The following is a 17,516-nucleotide window of genomic DNA, read 5'->3' on the forward strand; positions in this document are numbered from 1 at the left end:
GGTTTAGTTCTCTCCTCCTCTCTCTTTTGCCTGCTTTGACATTGTAACCTTAAAGAAGGAGTGAGAAGCATTTTATCTTTTCTTTGCTCTGGAGTAATTTATATCTGTTATCCTAAAGTTTGGTAGATTTTCCTTTAAAACCATCTGAACTTGGTACCTTTTTTAGGTATAGCTCTTTAATTCCCATCTCTTATAGAACAAAATTTAATAATTTATGTTTTTAAAAAAAAGACATTTTATCTATATATCAAATGTATTGGTTTAAAGATGTTTATAATATTCTGCTTAGTTTAGTTTATAGTACTATATGTTCACAGTATATTTTTAAATCTGCACACTTTGGTTGTGTCTTTTTTCTTATTCTTAATGTTGATTACCTCTTGGCAAAACCCATAACTTTAAAAAAAATGAGACTTGCAACAGGTTTGTTTGTTTTATTGGGCTCTTCAAAGAAGTGGTTTTTTTGTTTAGTTGTTCAAACCTGTTGTTTTCTAATTTTTCTATGTAATTAATTTCTGCTATACCTACATTAATCCTTTCTATTTTCTTTGGGTCTCTTTGATATTTGGTATTCTCTAGCTTGAGTTTATTGGTTGTTTTATCTATTTTTTAGTCATTCTTATGTTAAAATTAATGTATTTAGGGGCTGGCCTTGGTGGTGTAGTGGTTAAGTTTGCGTGCTCTACTTCCGTGGCCTGGGCTTCAGAGGTTTGGATCCTGGGCACGGACCTACACACCGCTCGTCAAGCCATGCTGTGGCGGCATCCCACATACAGCATAGAGGAAGATTGGCCCAGATGTTAGCTCAGGCCCAATCTTCCTCACCAAACAAAAAACAACAAAATATTAATGTATTTAAAGGTCTAAATTTTCCTATCAATAATGCTCTGACCACTTTTCATTGCTTTAAAATGTATGTAGTATCTTATCATTCATTTAAATGATTTAACCATTTTAGATTTTTAAAGTGTTTTCTTAAATTGCCAAGAAAATAAATTTTCTTTTTTTGCCTCTCCCTTTCTCATTCCCTCTCTTTGACTCCTTTTCTTCCTTCCTTGTTTTCTTCCTGTTGCCATTGGACTTAAAACCCATTGACTGGTTGAAATGTTGCATTTTTTTTCTAAGACAAAAATCTATGACTGAGTGCTTTCTAATCATTCAGAATTTTTATTTTACAAAAGAGACTTGCAGGTTTTAATCCTGGCACTTTTTTATAAAATTTTACCCAAAATTTTCAATAAATGGTTTCCAGTTAACAGTTGCATCTTGTCTTTCTGTCTTTCTTTCTCAGATGGTCCTTAAGTTGTTTGTTGATGACTCATGCCATCAGAGTAATAGCTCTGCAAATAGAGCGAAATAAAAAGTTTACTCAAATGCAGGCAATGACAAGTATATTCCAATTATTGCCCTTGAAACTAAACCCTTCAAGATTTTGTGAATTTTTCAATTTCTTTTATTTTTATCAATTTTTGGTTTATATTGATGTGCCATGTTTGCTAGGTGCATAAATGTTTAATACATTTTCCTTGAATCCTATGATTTAATATTTACAGTCATATGCTGATTCCTTTTTATTGCTATTTACCAGGATAAATTACATAAAATATGAATAATATAAAATATTTATTTTTAGATTTTTTTTGTTTAATTGTATCTAGTTTGTATCTTGATAACAGTGTGAATTTATTTTCTTTATTTTTTAAACTGAGAATTGACATTTTTGATAAGAATTTTAACATGTAGATATATAATTATTGATATGATTGGATGTACTTTCTATTTAACATTTTATTTGTTGTGTGTAAAGCAATGAGCAAATTAGATACGGTTCTTCCCCTCGTGGATCTTACTGTACAATGGGCAGTATCCTAAATAATACCTTATTTTTGTTACCATTTTATAGGTAAAAAGTACTTTCTAATGTACATTCACAACATGTTGATCAATGAGGACTGCATATGTGACGGCGGTCCCATAAAATTAGTACCATAGAGCGTAGGTATGTAGTAGGTTATACTATCTAGGTTTGCATAAGCACAATCTGTGATGTTTGCACAATGAAATCACTTAATGATGCATTTCTCAGAACATATCCCTGTCAAGTGATGCGTGAGTCTACTATTTTATATGTTCTTCAGAAATCTTCTCCAAGGGAGGTGTTATCCTTTTCAAAGGACAGAGAAGTTAATAATATGGAGTTACAAAATGGCAGTTTGAGGTCCAGAATTCATTCCTTAGTTTGTTAAATGCATGAAATAAAACTTTTATGTAGTCAGGAAAAACTCCATGGAACCTATTATAATTATATTTTAGGGTTATTTTTAGTGAGCTATACTGTATGTAAAACTGTTTCCACCAGCATTTCTTCTGTCCCATTTTCTTTCTCATTGTCCCCTTTAATTGGCTAACTTCTTTCATTCTCTACTCATGTCTTACATAGAAGTAACTTCTTCCAGAAGCCTTTCTGCAATCTCTAGACCACAATAGGTTCCACCTGCTATGCCCTCAAACATTTCCTGATGCTGCTAAAAGAGGACACAACATACTCTACTGTAATTACTGACATGTCTGGTTTTTTCCATGTGCATCTTTTTCATTTAATTTTGTGTCCTTGGTGACTAGTGTAGTGCCTGGAAAACAATAAGGGCTCAAGAAATACATGATGAGTAATGAGCGAATGCTAAATTCTGCTCTGTATCCTCAGCAGTTACTACCTGGCATGCAATAAAATTCAGTAAAGGAATCTGAACTGTTGTCACCATGGCTACAGCAAGATTCTTGAATGTGTCATAAAACTTATAATTCCTCAGTAATTAAAGTTTGACAGTGGGGCACAACTACTAATGTTCAATGGCTTTTACAGAATGATTAAATGTTTCAGTGTTACAAATCTTACATTATCCCTCAGTAAGAGAAGAAAAATTCGAATTGCAACTCTACATGTTTTTTCAAAATTCTATGTAGTTCATAATATAAACAGAAAAAGCATTAAGAAGAAAATATACATTTGTAGGCAAATTGAGTGGAATATTTGAAAGAATGACATCATAAGTTGTTATCTAAGGATATTCCTTTTAAGTTATATCTGGATGTATTTGTCTTAATTTATAATTTTGAAAGTATTTGTAGTAATTTATAAAGTATATTTTGTCAAATATATTGAGGAGTTCTGGAAACCTGAAAATTATTTTTTAATGAATATAGTTATGAAAAATTTAAATTAATCCAATGATTAATTTTACTAGAATGATCCGTATGTAGTATTTTCACCTCACATTAATCATAACCCGCATTTGCACTTGGACAATATGAGATAATTGAAATTGTAATTGGATTGGTGAATTGCATCTGTGAGCTTTTTTAAGTTAAGTTATATCTTTTTAGTTAAGGTTTTTTCTTTTTCGGTTGAGAGATTTATATTCAATGAGGAGGAAATTTTAGGCATTTAACAAAGTATGCATGCAAATTCGTTCTAATACATAGATATGTTGAACATAGTACAGAAGCTAGAGGTAAAGATAATGGTTCAATTGTGGTTAAAAATGGGGGGTGGAGGAGCATACAACTGCATACACTAAAAACCCCACCCACTTATATTTGCTTTGTTCGGAAGGTAACAGTGACTTTGAAGTAGAAAAATATTGATTCATGGTGTTTTAGCCAGAGGGATGTTAATACATTTTCCCCTTTTTCTTCCAGCACACTGATTTATGTCAGTACATGGACAAGCACCCTGGGGGACTGCATCCAGATAACGTGAAGGTAGGAAAAGATCTTTTTAAACCAAAGGTTAGCATTCTTCATGTGCATTTTTTGAGCCAAAGTCTAATCTATCTACAGTAACGTTTTTAAAAAATTTTTGTATGAAGAAAAGTAATATTGAAGTGAACCATAGTCATTAATTACATCACTTAGTGGTTGGAAACTATGTTTTAACATTAAATATTTTCACTGGAATATTATTACTTAGATCTCGTTCTCTTCTTTTCTTCATGGAGAAACGTTTGCCAGTAGTGAGTGAGATCCTCTAGCATCCTTTTGTGACAGTGTTTTCAGAAGAGGGGAGTCTCGGGTGGCTCTAGCTTGGGACCCACCCTGCACTGCTAACTGCTTTCAATATAAGGGATTATTATGATCTAAAACAGTCTTATGGTGAGTTCACAGGACATATTTTTCGTTTATTTGTACAAGCAGGTAAAAAAGGTTCTTCCTACTGCTTGCTTTTTTTTTTTTACTAGAAATTAGATTACTATGTGTCAAAAGAACTAAGTTTTTCTAAGATTTAACCTAACAACCATCTTGGGAAATTGTCCCAAAATTTCAAGCTTAAAACAGGAGACTTTTTTGGCATATGTTAGGAAGGTAGAAGATACCAAAGTTATATCTGAAGGCTTAATCATGTGCTCACATTTTATTATTTAAATGACTACATTTCGTGATCCTGAGAACCAGTTGAGTACTATGCATATATTTGTAGTAAAATTATTTGTCTCAGTTTCTTCCCATTCATTATCTATACCACTCTTTGCAACTGATGGGGTTCAGGGCAGGCTGCCCCATGCGCCACTCTGGGGTGTAGATTATTTCCAGCTGAAGACAGTATAGGCTCAGAAGACTCAAGAAGAACACTCTACCTTTCCCCCCTAACTGCCTAAAAGAAATGTAAAATAAAGGCCTGTCCCCAGGACAGGCCCTCACCATAGAGAACTCTGGGTTTCAGTAGACTGGGAGGATCCAAGTTCTGTTTACCAAACATCTGCTTTTCCATTTCCATGTGAGTTGCCTTCCTCCCCGTTGAAGTCCGAAACCACTACCCACAGTCTGTAGCTGAAGATACTTACACAGGCAGCCTCGGCCATGGCTCAGTTACTCAGTTTCTCCTGAGTTTCTCCCATGAATACATGCTATTAAACTTTGTTTGATTTTCTCTTGCTAACCTGCCTTTTTAATTATTTGACCAGCAGTAAGAACCTTAAGGAAAAGGGAGGGAATTCTCCCACTTCCCCAACACAACATAGAATGTATTTTCTTTTGTGCTGTTCCCTTTGCTTGTAGAAGTATATATGTACATGTGGTGTTTTGTGTGCTTATTTCTTTTGCTTTATGAAAATAATATATATATTATTGTATAAGTTTTTTTTCACTTACAATATAACATGGATATCCTTTAACGTCAATATATGACTATGTAGTTCAGTCTTTCTGATAACTGCACATTATTCAATAGTGTGAATAAACCATAATTTTCAACCATTCCTTATTCATACATCTTTGAATTATTTCCAGAATGTTGCTATTATAAATGATTCTAGAGTAAATATTAGTATAACACCTTTTAACTCCTATTTCTTTTGGATGGCTTGTTAGTGGGTTTTCTTTTTTAAGTAAGAGCATTATTTCAGTTTTAATGAATTTAACTGGAACATTTACTCACAAGGTCATAAATTAGAGGAGGACTGTTTTTCTCTACTCTCTAGGATTGACTGTAACCAGTCATTTTAATTTTTGCCATTCTGATGAATAAAAATAGGATGTCTCTGGGGCCGGCCTGGTGGCACAGCAGTTAAGTTCGCACATTCCGCTTCTTGGCGGCCCAGGGTTCACCAGTTCAGATCCCAGGTGTGGACATGGCACCACTTGGCAAAAGCCATGCTGTTGTAGGCGTCCCACATATAAAGTAGAGGAGGATGGGCACGGATGAGCTCAGGGCCAAGCTTCCTCAGCAAAAAAAAAAAAAGAGGAGGACTGGCAGTAGTTAGCTAAAGGCTAATCTTCCTCAAGAAAAAAAGGGATGTCTTTGACATTGGCGTTTTCTTGACTACTAGTGACCTTGAGCATCTTTCTGCATGTTTCTTGACCATTTGTAATTCTGCTATTATAAGTTTCCTCTTCTTATATATTGTCCATTTCTCTGTTGGGTTGGGTTTTTTAAAAATAATTTACAGGTACTTTTTTATATTTGTGACGTTAATAATGAGGGTTTTTATGGTGGTCAGTTATGTTGTACAATTTTAAAATGTAGGAACCTATAGGAACTCTGACAAAACATGGTTTTGTAAATAAATAATGGAATCAATATTGTACGTATAGTATTTGTTGATTTTTTCATATGTCTCCTTTTTTGTTGTTGTGGTTTTTTGTTTTATTTAGATTTTTAAAAAATTTTTTGACTGTTCATTTTTCTTAAAAACCTGTATCCATTGACATAGTTAGTTTTTTAGTAGTTAGAGTGGGTAAGAAAGTTTAACAGATGAAGAGACTTGTTTTATTTATCTTGCCTGTATTCAGGTCCAACTTTAAACACTAGTATTATAACATGAGCATAATTCTACTCTTTTGTTGTCACATTAAAACATCTCAAATTGTCTCATTTATACATTAAATGTTCTCTTCTTAGGGCTGATTGAGTTCAAAGCTGATCGTACGGTACATCCTTATTCACTTTAACCCTGGGAATCTGTGGAGCCCAGCCAATGAGACCTTTGGCTCTGGGGAGCACAGGGGCCTGCCAGCCTCAGTGGAAATCAGCAGCTACTCTGAGCTAACTTTGACTTCCTGACTTTCAAATTCACTGACAGGATTTAGATTAAAGAGCTGGCTGAACCTTTTCAAAGAACTATGGCATCACTGGATTTTTTTTTTTGGGGGGGGGAAGATTAGCGCTGAGCTAACATCTGCTGCCAGTCCTCCTCTTTTTGCTGAGGAAGACTGGCCCTGAGCTAACATCCATGCCCATCTTCCTCTACTTTGTACGTGGAATGCCTACCGCAGTATGGCTTTTGCCAAGCGGTGCCATATCCGCACCCGGGATCCAAACCAGCCAACCCGAGGCTGCCGAGAAGCAGAACGTGCGAACTTAACCACTTTGCCACCGGGCTGGCCCCCATCACTGGATTTTTTTTATCCTTTTTTGGTTTTCTCACCAACCCTCCATGTGTCATCAGTTATGGGCAAGTGTTGCTGGAAAATTTTGTTGGTGAATCAAAGAAGGAAAGCTCATTTCACAAAGCATTGCCATGTTCACTGTCCTTAGGCCAGTGTCATTGATGATTTTTGTAGCATGTTTACTGTAAGTTTTGCTTCTTCCATTACGTTTCATTTTTCCTTTGTCTCCTAATGATCATAGGGAGATCGATCTCTAGGTTGCTGTTTTTCGGTAACTAGGCTGCACTCTTTGAAATTGTGTTTCAGCAGTTCTTATCCAAGTTTCACAAGCTTTTCTTTTACCCCACGGTTGTTAATCATACTTCAAATACTTAGTGTTTTCTACCTTTTCCAAGTCCAGGGTGTACTGTGGCAGTAAACAAGGTTTACTATTACAAGAATTCTAGGGTGTGGTGAGAAACTTAATGGTGAATGAGATGTGCAGTCAGCATAGAAATAATGTCCCAGAAATTAGGTGCGACACCCACAGCTAGTCTAGACATTAGTCACATAGAGCAGGAATTATTCCCAATCAGAAGTTGTTTAACATGGTCACAGATTGATGTCCTACTACATTGTTGCCTCTAAAAGAGCATGATGTGATTTACCTCTTCTTATACCTTTTTGAATAACTGAAAGGCAGAAAAACGTATTGATATATGGGTATCTCTTTCCCTGTAGGGATTGAAACCCTTGGTTCCTTAAGGATTTGCCACATGTACTGGACAGTCTCAGTTCTTGGGATATTTAAGGATACAAGAAACTTCAGTAATCATCTAAGAGGTCTTCACACTTGGCTGCACGGCAGAGTCACCTGCAAAGCTTTAAAACAAAAAAGATATAGAGATATGTCTATGTCTATATCTTTTTCCTTTTCCCTCTCTTCTCATCTGCCAGAATCAGAATCAAATTTAAAAAGTCACTTTAAGAAGGAAAAGGCGTTTGCTGAGACCCAGGACATTTGCTGAGAGCCCGGGGTGCCTCCCATGACCCACAGCATTCCTCACTCTCCCTGTGGCCCTCAGTGGCTTTATCCCCAAGCCTGGAGGACATGTATGCTTGCTAGTAATCCTGGCCTGTTGGTCTCTCACAGCCTTACAGCCTGCCTGCCTCCACTGCTCCTTCCTCTGCCAGCCAGGCAGTCATGTCCCAGAATAGGGCAGGGGCTGGGCAGATGGGAGGGGATAGGGAAGAGCGTGAGAGACAGGGCCCGGCCTGTGGTGCTTCAAAATCACAAGTCTCAGACCCATGCCTCAGGGTAGAAAATTATAAGCATCTTTTGTGGAAAACCTGATCACTCCAGAACAGATCTAAAGAATCCAGGCGAATCTACGGTGATGACCCTGATTGACAAATAAGTAACTTGGAGGAAGCAACGTCGCTTGCATTAATGAGACAGAAAAAGATAACAAAGAAAACTTCAAAAGAAATTATCCTTAATATTCTCAAAGAGGTCAAAGAAAATAGTACATCTATAAAACAAGAATGATATGTTACTTTTAAGAAAGAGAACATAGTGAACAGAAAGCAGCTTTAGAAATTAAAAATATGACAAAATTAAAAACAACAGCAATAAAAAAGGATGGAAGATAAAGTTGAAAAAAATTTATGAGGAAATAGAACATAAAGTACAAATCCGAAAAATGTGAAAGAAAGTATCAAAAAATGAGAGATCTAGTCCAGGGGATCCAACATTTGAAAAGTTGGAGAAAATAGAGAGGAAGGGATCATTAAAGTAATAATCATTAAACTATACTTTTTCCAGATGTGAAGGATGTGAATTTCAAGATTGAGGGTTCATTAAATGTCCAGAACACTTAATGAAAATAGACCGACGATAACATTTATTATTGCAAAATTTCAGAACATTTGTTTCAAAGAAAAATCCTACAAAAAAGACACAGGTTTACCCCAAAGGGAAGAATCACAGTGGCGTTAGACTTTTCAACAGTAACACTGGGAGACAGCACTGGGACGATGAGTTGAAAATTCTGAAGTAAAATTGTTTCCAACTTAGTGTTCTATCTGAACTGTCAGTGAAGTGCGAGAGTAAAGTAATTTCTTTCAGATGTTCAAGGACTTGAACATTTTGCCTACCTTGCATCCTTTCTCAGGAGACTACTCAAGGATGTACTCTCCTAGATCTCAGGGAGTAAACCAAGGCTGAGAAGACAAACCAACCAGGTAACAGAAGCCACCACAGGACAGAGAGGAAGGAGAGACTTAGAATGATGATGAAAAGAATCCCAGGTTGACAACTACACATCAGGCTGGGAGAGGACCCAGCAGTCCTGTTGGAGCAGGTCAGAAGTCTCCAGCAGAGGTTTCCAAGAAGATGAAACTTTTAGGTAGCATACCTAATGTGTTTGAGCAGATTTACAAATAGGAGAAGAGTTTGGTGTTGAGTTAGTGATAATTACAAAGAAACTAAACAAAGGAAAACAAACCAACACACAAAAGAACTAGATCATTACTAACAAGAGGAAAAACAAATTATTGTGCAGGGAAAAAAAATGTTCATACTGAACTTAATTGCTCAGCTCTAAATAACGTTTACACAATCATAATCACTTAAATTTTGAATGTTGGTATCATTCAAAAGGAAAAACAACTCTTTAAGTGATTGTGCTGTAGCCCAGCCCATTCCAGGATTAGCATCCTGGAACAGTCATCTATTTCAGCTGCCACAGTTCATGTAAAATAAGGATTAGGATCATTGAGGTTAAGAACTTGTCATAGGGCTTTTTGACTCTTTGTCCAATATTCTTTTCCCTACACTACATAATTCGTATATTAAATTCTTCTAATTCTCTTATTATTTGTGATTTTATATGCACTCGATCCCATAGGTTTATCATTTTCACATTGAAGATAATAGTTATACCTTCTCTGAGGGTATGAGAGGTTAAAAAATAGAACGCAGCTTGTTAATGCGTGTGTTTTGGCATCTGAATTACAGTGCATGGAAGCAGACAGCCCTTATTACCATGTTGGTTTCCATGGGAGGCCGTTCACCTAATTATACACTGGCTTTTCTTCACCGTTTGTCTGCTTAGAGACAATGCGCTCGTCCAGGGTTACATTTGGGATCTACACTGCGGGTGAAATTATTCTCAAAGAAGTCTGACTATAACATAGTGACAGATGTCCCACAGGTATTTCAGTTTGATGTATTAACATTTTTTTCATGTGGTGATATTTATTGTCAGTTAAATCTATAAATGCAAAATGAAGAACATATGAATAATATTTACTAACTTAACAGCTGTTCATAATGCTATGCTAGATGTTAATTAAAAAAAAACAACAGTTGAGCTAAAATAGGACCTTGTAATAGTTCTCTGTAAATTTAAGGAGATGTGAAAACCAAGTGAGATAAGCTAATATCTTTAAAAGAGCATGTTCTTTCAATAACTATGGAACTCTGTTTTTGTCTAAATAGTTCTTAGATCATTAAATGATTGGAATGTCATAAATACTAAATATTTATTATGGTGAACAGAATGAAAACAGTGATCAAATCCTTCTGTTTCTAAATTTGGCAATTATGACTTTTGTTTCATCACTATGCAGCATGACAATAGAAACATTGTAAACATTTATCTTGGATTCTAAATATGTACATATCTCTGTTTATATTTTACATTTATTGTAAAAAGTGGGATGTCATGTACCTAAGAGTTGAGGAGATTGTTCTTTAGTATGAATCAGATAGAATGTCAGGCATTACAAAGGTGATATATCCTTGAAGAATGAATTTGGATGAAAAGATCAACTGGAACAGCACAAACCTGTGATTTCTTAATGAAGGATGGGATATTCTACAGTAATTTTGTACTAATTCTCAGCAAAACATCTGTTAAAGTATTTCTTGTTGTATATTCCTTATAAGCACTGGAATAAACTCATAAAAAATACTGTCAATGTTAACTAAATTTCTAGAATCACTTTGCTGCTTTAATTGCATACGAAATATCTGTTCTCAATATGGCATTCTGAAATAAATATTCACTATTAACTAGTGGTTTGTTTCTTAGCATAATATCAATTTTAGACAAATGGGTAATTTTAACAGTTAATTACTTAGAGGGCAATTTAAAACCTGAATCAAAAGCTTGAGAACGTTAGCCTTGCTATAAATATTTACGATGAATAAACATATAGCAACCAATTGCTAGAACATGATAATTGGTGTGTAGGAAACTGGTTTGATTTTGGGGGGAGGGTAGTTCATTTCTTCTGCCTTTACAAACCATTCACTGTGAATTTTGTTGGATTTTGGCTATCATAGTTGAGTTGAATGCAGAACTTGTATTAATTCTTCATTTTATAATTCTCAGTGATTTTCAGATTGATTGTTGAGTTAAAAAAAATGACCATAGCAGTCTAAATTTCACCCTTTATTCAGTTTTTCATGTGTTCTATAAAAATTGATAAGCATAAAAGCCTTAAATTTAAGGTTCATGAAAAAAATAAAAGAAAGATTAATTGGTGCTGTCTCCAGCTGATATCTAGACATGTAAGGTGCTTGAATCTTATTACATGATGACATTGATCATTCACTGTTTTTTATGTAATGTACCTCCATTTCCATGTTATCTTAATGACTTTTCTAGAGGATTCCTCGCAAAAACACATTTTCCTTTTTTTTCCCCGAAACTGTTTTGGAATAATCCAAAATAACAAAGACATTCTGAATTTTCTGCCTTATTCTCTTACATGTCTGAAATCCTATTGGCATAAAGCTGTTTTATTTTTTATTTCAGTATCTATATTAATTAAAAGGCATGAGGATTATAATGGTTGAAACATTGCTATTCTCCTTTCATCATCCACAGAACAAGCAGGTGTATAACAGACAGGAGAATGTTATGCCAAATTAAGATTGTCTTATGCAGATGGCACTGAGAATTGACTCCTAAATGAGACTTGCTAATGTTCAGATAGAAAATCAGATAACACCTGATTTTCTCCGTATTCTGCACTAGAGCTCTCATTTAGCTGGTAATGATTTCCTACTATGCATTACTGTGAATATTATAGAGCTTGTCCTCATTTTACATTTTGGGAAATATGATTATTTCATGAAGCCGTTAAAGAGTGTTTTAAAAATTTGACACCTAGTCTCAGCACCTGTCCAGCTTTCTTTTGGCTTTTCATCCTATTTTTTGTTGTAATAAAATAATCTTCCATATCTAGAAAGTGAAGGATTAACAATAAAAGTAGGTGAAATTCCATGTGTCAGTTCATATCATGTTGGACGTTCAGAGGGGGCTAAGTAGTGAATTTCTGGTTGAGATTTGAGGCCTGCATTCAGTCGTTTAGAATATGTCTCTGGTATCCTTAGCATCATCTGCTGATTTGCTTGTTAAGGATTTGGATCAGACAAAGGAATCAAGGCAGCTAATTAAACAGCAGACCCTTTCCTAGAGGTGCTTTAAAACCTAGAATGAAAGGAAATTATCCCAAGATTGATGAAATACAGCCAGTCATTAGAAGTATGCCATGTGATGTTTACTTTTTTTTGGTGAGGCAGATTTGCCCTGAGCTAACATCTTTGCCAGTCTTCCTCTGTTTTGTATATGGGATTCCTCCACAGCATGGCTGATGAGTGGAGTAGGTCGGTGCTGGGATCCAAACCCTCAAACCTGGGCTGCCAAAGCAGAACGTGCGGAACTTTACTCAGCCATGGGCCAGCCCCTGCCATGTGGTATTTTAATTGTAAGATGGAATTATTCAGTTTAGGGAGTACCCAATGGGAATAGGGAAAACACCTTCCTGGGTTTCAAGCTTTGAGTCATTCACCTTGCCTCTGTCCTGTTTAAGACGGATCCTGCACTCCACCTGTCTGTTTGCAAGTTTTTCAAGACAAACGTGAGGACCTAGGAGGGAAATAAGCCTGAGTGGAGTATGCACACACCACCAGGGATTTTTTGGATTGTCTCTTGGACAGGTACAGCCTTTATGAAACAAGCCAGTACATCTCCTAGATGTTTTCTCATTAATATATCAATTCCTATTACTTGAGACCACTCTGAGAGGATATAGAAAGAGGTTTGTTGATCATATGTATCCAAATTCAAAGTCATTACTGCATTCCATTTGAAATTTATTTTTCTCTTTGGTACAGCCTGCAGACGCGAGCTTTGTCTAAGACTCTTAGACTCAAGATTCATCATTTTTGTCAGTTTTACAGTCTGCATCTCTCTCTTTTAAAAAGTTACATTAGCCTTATCAATTGATATTAAGACAATTCATGTTGATTTAGTGTCTAAGATGTTACTTTAGGCAGTAAAACTATTTTAAACTGTAATTTTTCATTGTGTGTAAAACAGAATGGCCCTGTAGTTGGGGGAGAGTAGCATACATTCACAAATGAAGTTGCATAAAAATTTGTATTTCATGCTCTTTCTTTTTAGTTCCAAAAAGTGCATATCAGTAAGGTCGGTTGTATAATTCTGAACTATATTCACAAACAGAAACTTGACAATACAGGTCTTAAGAAGATTTTATTAACACTTGGGTAACTGTTAAAGTCGGTAGCTTAAATTTGATCATCTTGTTTCTACTCACGTAGGGAATATTTCTAATACTAATTTTAGGCTACTGACCACCATTATTAAAGCAAAGATTCTCATCTTTGGCCATCCCCATTTTCTTCAATATACATACAAATCCTAATAACTTGGAAACCTACTTACTAAATTAGAGCTTCTTTCAAGGAACTTGGCAAAACAAAGATCAGTCTTACAATCCCCATTTGACTCCTTTTAAGTATCCCAGCTCTGGTTCCCATGGCTGCAATCTGCCTGCTCAGTGGGGGCTATTCCATGCCTGGAACAACACCTTGCTTGATAGCCACCATTGCTTCGAGGCAGGAAGAGAGCGCAGAATGGGAGGCCAGCTTAGCTGGTCTGCTCAAGGCTCACAGAAAGTGTGCAAGCTCTTTCCCCCAAGAGTTTGCCCAAGTACCTGAAATTCTTAGTTTTTGAATTATTCCTCTCCAAAAAGTTATCAGCTTTGGGAATAGGATATTAATGTTTACGTAGCTTAGCGAATGTAAATTAAATTATTACGTTATCTACAAGTGATGAAACATGTTACATATCTCAGGATCTTAAGAGAGTGGAACAAAGAAGCAGAAAGTTGAATGGAAGAACTCAGAAAGGGCAAAAAGTGGCAAGAGAAACAGTCCCTGCTACTTAGATTTTCCAGGAGCTGGACACATCTGTAGTACACGACAAAAAAGGACACATCTGTGACCTGATGCCCTGGCATGAATAGATGTGTCTTACACCATCCCAGTAGCACATTTAATACTGTCAAGTATGTCCAAAGTGACACACAAATTATACCATAATGTTGATTATCTAGATTTTTATTTCTGTCTCCCTTATGTCTCTGTATAACCTTCTACGTATTCTTTCTTAAAAATTAAACACATAGAATTGCAGTGAAGCTTTGTAAAGTAGAAACTATTGGAGTGTGTACTGTGTACATTGTATTACAAATTAGGATTTGATATTTGGATTAGGTATTTACAAACTTGAAACTCAGCTAAATGGAATGAATCATAACGAATCATTCTGTGGCTTTTAAAAATTGAAGAAGACCTAAAATTATAATAAAACCATTATTGATGCATTTTACAAAATATTTTCACATTCATTAGATATTTTGGGTACTCAAAGTTTCTAATTATTTTTCATTTCTAGAAAGTTTGATGTATGGGTAATTTAATGTTTGTGCACCCTGTGGATTTTTAAATGATACGGTGTTAAACATGGGGCATATTATTTGAAGTATTTATGACCCATGTACAGTTTTGGTTTATTTGCCAGTGTCACATTTTCTAGCCTTGGGTTCAGACGATGTGTAGCTACTCTAACCAAATAGTACACGAACTTTTTTAATAGCAGTACTCTTAATTGTGGGTGTCAGAGCAGGACAGAAATGTATTCAAGTATCAGTACTACCTCTTACTTGCTACGTGTCCCTTTAGCCAATTCACTTAATTTCTCTGAGCCTGTATTTCTTTATCTGTGAAATAGGGATAATAATATCTGCCTGTCAGAGGTGTTTGGGGGATTAAACTATCTACTGACTATAAAACACTTAGCACAAAGTCTAGCATAGTGAACACTTAGTAAATGGCAGTTATTATAGTTGCTTGATTTGTAGAGTCCCTTCTATTTCTGTTATTCATAAAATTATGAAATGAAAAGTTTTACAACATGAATGAATATTAAAGGTATCTAAGACAATCAGTCATGTTCACGATGAGAAACCCAAGATACAGAGATGTTAAGCTTGGTCCCCAAATGACAGAAAAGTAGCTTAGCTAACTGTCTTTATAAGAACTGGTGGTATACCCATAAGGCATAGGGCCCATTGCTAATCTGGACATTCCTTAAAGGAAGTTGACCCATGCCTTGACAATCTGCAAGATGTTCACCGTGCTTAATCTCATGTTAAGTGGAACTGCATATATTAAATAATGCAGGTATTTCAGACTCTTTGTGGAACCTAATGATTATAAACATTGAGACAGAGAGCATCTGACCACACATCTTTAGACTTGAAGGGGGTGGGGAATATAAAATTTGTTGCTCATTGCAAATTCCAATAATTCTTTTGAGTAATAAATACAATATATTGAGTCCAATTATGTGTGCCAAACTTACTCTAAATGTTTTGATAAAAAGCTTTATCTTGATAATTTTTATCGATTTTAAAGTCTAAAGAGTTTCAGAAGGGAATAGAAAAAGTATTAAAGGATATTCGTAAGAAGTGTATGCCATAGCAGTGACAATATGAGCAGCTTCTTGCTGGGGATGGCAAGACAAATGGGCTATAGATAGATCTGCTGCTGGCAAAGTGTCACTGTTCATTGTATCAATTTTATTGCAGAAAGTGAACATATTCAAACTAAAATATAAATCTTCAGTGATTATACTGAAGAATTTGGAGGAATATCCTTTTGTAAAGTTGAATAGAGTATCCTGAGGTGACAAAGTATTCTTGGGAAGACCTTATGACTACCGTAGAAAGATAGGAAGAGAATTTCAAATATGTTAATTTATCAACTTCAGTACATAAAGCTGTCTTCTGCCATGTTATTTATTTCTAAGAGAATTTTAGATAGTGAAAACAGAAATTTGAGAATCATATGCGCATTACATAATATGCTAATTGAGACTTTTACAAACTTGGGTTCACTTACTAAAAGTGCTGATTATATTGGATGTATGGTTGTATTCACCCATGCATTTATTAAGCCCCACTTCATTTAAGGTAATGAAGTATAATGGAAAGTTCATGAGCGCTGTGTGATGGTTGGATGACCTTGAGTAAATTTCTTGTGCTTTTGGAGCCTTAGTTTTCTCCTTTGTTTAAAAGAACAGGAAAAATACCAGATTATAGATGGAAAGGATTAAATGATATATGTAAAAGTACTTGAAACAGCCTTTAAATTAGCATAAGCCTTCAGATAGTATTAGTCTCTGTTCTTTTCTTTTCAATCTGTACCTGAGATTGCCTCCATGTTTACTAACTTCTGTTAGCAAGTAGCAAAGCTGATTTATACTCTTTCTCTGCATGTGGCCCCTCTTTGGTGGTCCTTCTTGTTCCCACAGTGCCCTCTGGTTTCCACAAAGATTAAGCATAGCTTGTTGTGTGGTGATTTATACAGCAACCAAGTGAAGAGGCTTTCTTAGAAGTTTACATGGGAAAGTTAGGTACTTGCCTGCTTGTCTAAAGGAAGAGATCCCCAAGTTCTCAAGTCTCAAGACTTGAGTTCTCAAGACATTCTCAAAGAATATTCCATGGGACACATTCTGTTTAACTCAGCATGGCCACTGCTTCCTTACAGCCTTCCCACCCCTAGCTAGCAGTGCATATTCTGTTAAACATATTAAAGTGTTATTTCTAAAGCACCAAGTTTTCTAATGGTTTCGATGAAGACATCTCTCCCCTTGCCACCATCACTTTTATGATGGTGAGTTGGTAGTTTTACAGTTTTTATCGTCTTCTTTTCATTTATTTGTTTAAGCTTCTCTTCTTATCTAAGTGATCTGCTTGCTTGGTCTCCTCAGTTTTTCCCCTCAAAATAGCAAGAGTTTGTTGCATAACTCATTTCACCTTGTGCATCTAGTGAATGCTCAACTCATTTTCCTATTAAATTTTTTTTTTTTTTTTTTTTGGTGAGCAAGACTGACCCTGAGCTAACATCTCAATCTTCTTCTTTTTGCTTGAGGAAGATTGTTCCCGAGCTAACATCTGTGTCAGTCTTCCTCTATTTTGTATGTGGGATGCCACCACAGCATGGCTTTGATGAGCAGCGTGTAGGTCTGCTCCAGGGATCTGAACCCACGAACCCTAGGCCACTGAAGCAGAGTGTGTGAACTTAACCACTATGCCATTGGGCTGGCCCCTTATTGCAATTCTGTGTGGAATGAATGCTGTTTTCACAGTGCCGGGTTTCTTGCAGTTGGTTCCCTTGCACAAGCTGCTTTCCATATCGTGGCAGGAGCAAGTCTACATTTTTGCTGTTGTTAGAGCCTCCCTCCTCTGCCCCTTAAGTACACTCAGCT

At 35.8% G+C, this 17,516-nt stretch overlaps 1 protein-coding gene across 7 annotated transcripts in view; it reads left to right on the forward strand.

Moving 5' to 3' along the window:
* The window catches only part of CDK14 (cyclin dependent kinase 14), a 550,632-nt gene that overhangs the window by 265,605 nt on the left and 267,511 nt on the right, over positions 1-17,516 (forward strand). For all 7 annotated transcript variants that reach the window (XM_014842923.3, XM_070508163.1, XM_070508157.1 and 4 more), the window contains one exon: positions 3,700-3,762. In XM_014842923.3, the coding sequence (XP_014698409.1) occupies positions 3,700-3,762 (63 nt within the window). The remainder of the gene's footprint in view (positions 1-3,699; positions 3,763-17,516) is intronic.

The sequence above is a fragment of the Equus asinus genome, chromosome 1 (genome assembly GCF_041296235.1).
Source record: "Equus asinus isolate D_3611 breed Donkey chromosome 1, EquAss-T2T_v2, whole genome shotgun sequence".
In the NCBI taxonomy this organism is placed as follows: Eukaryota; Metazoa; Chordata; class Mammalia; order Perissodactyla; family Equidae; genus Equus; species Equus asinus.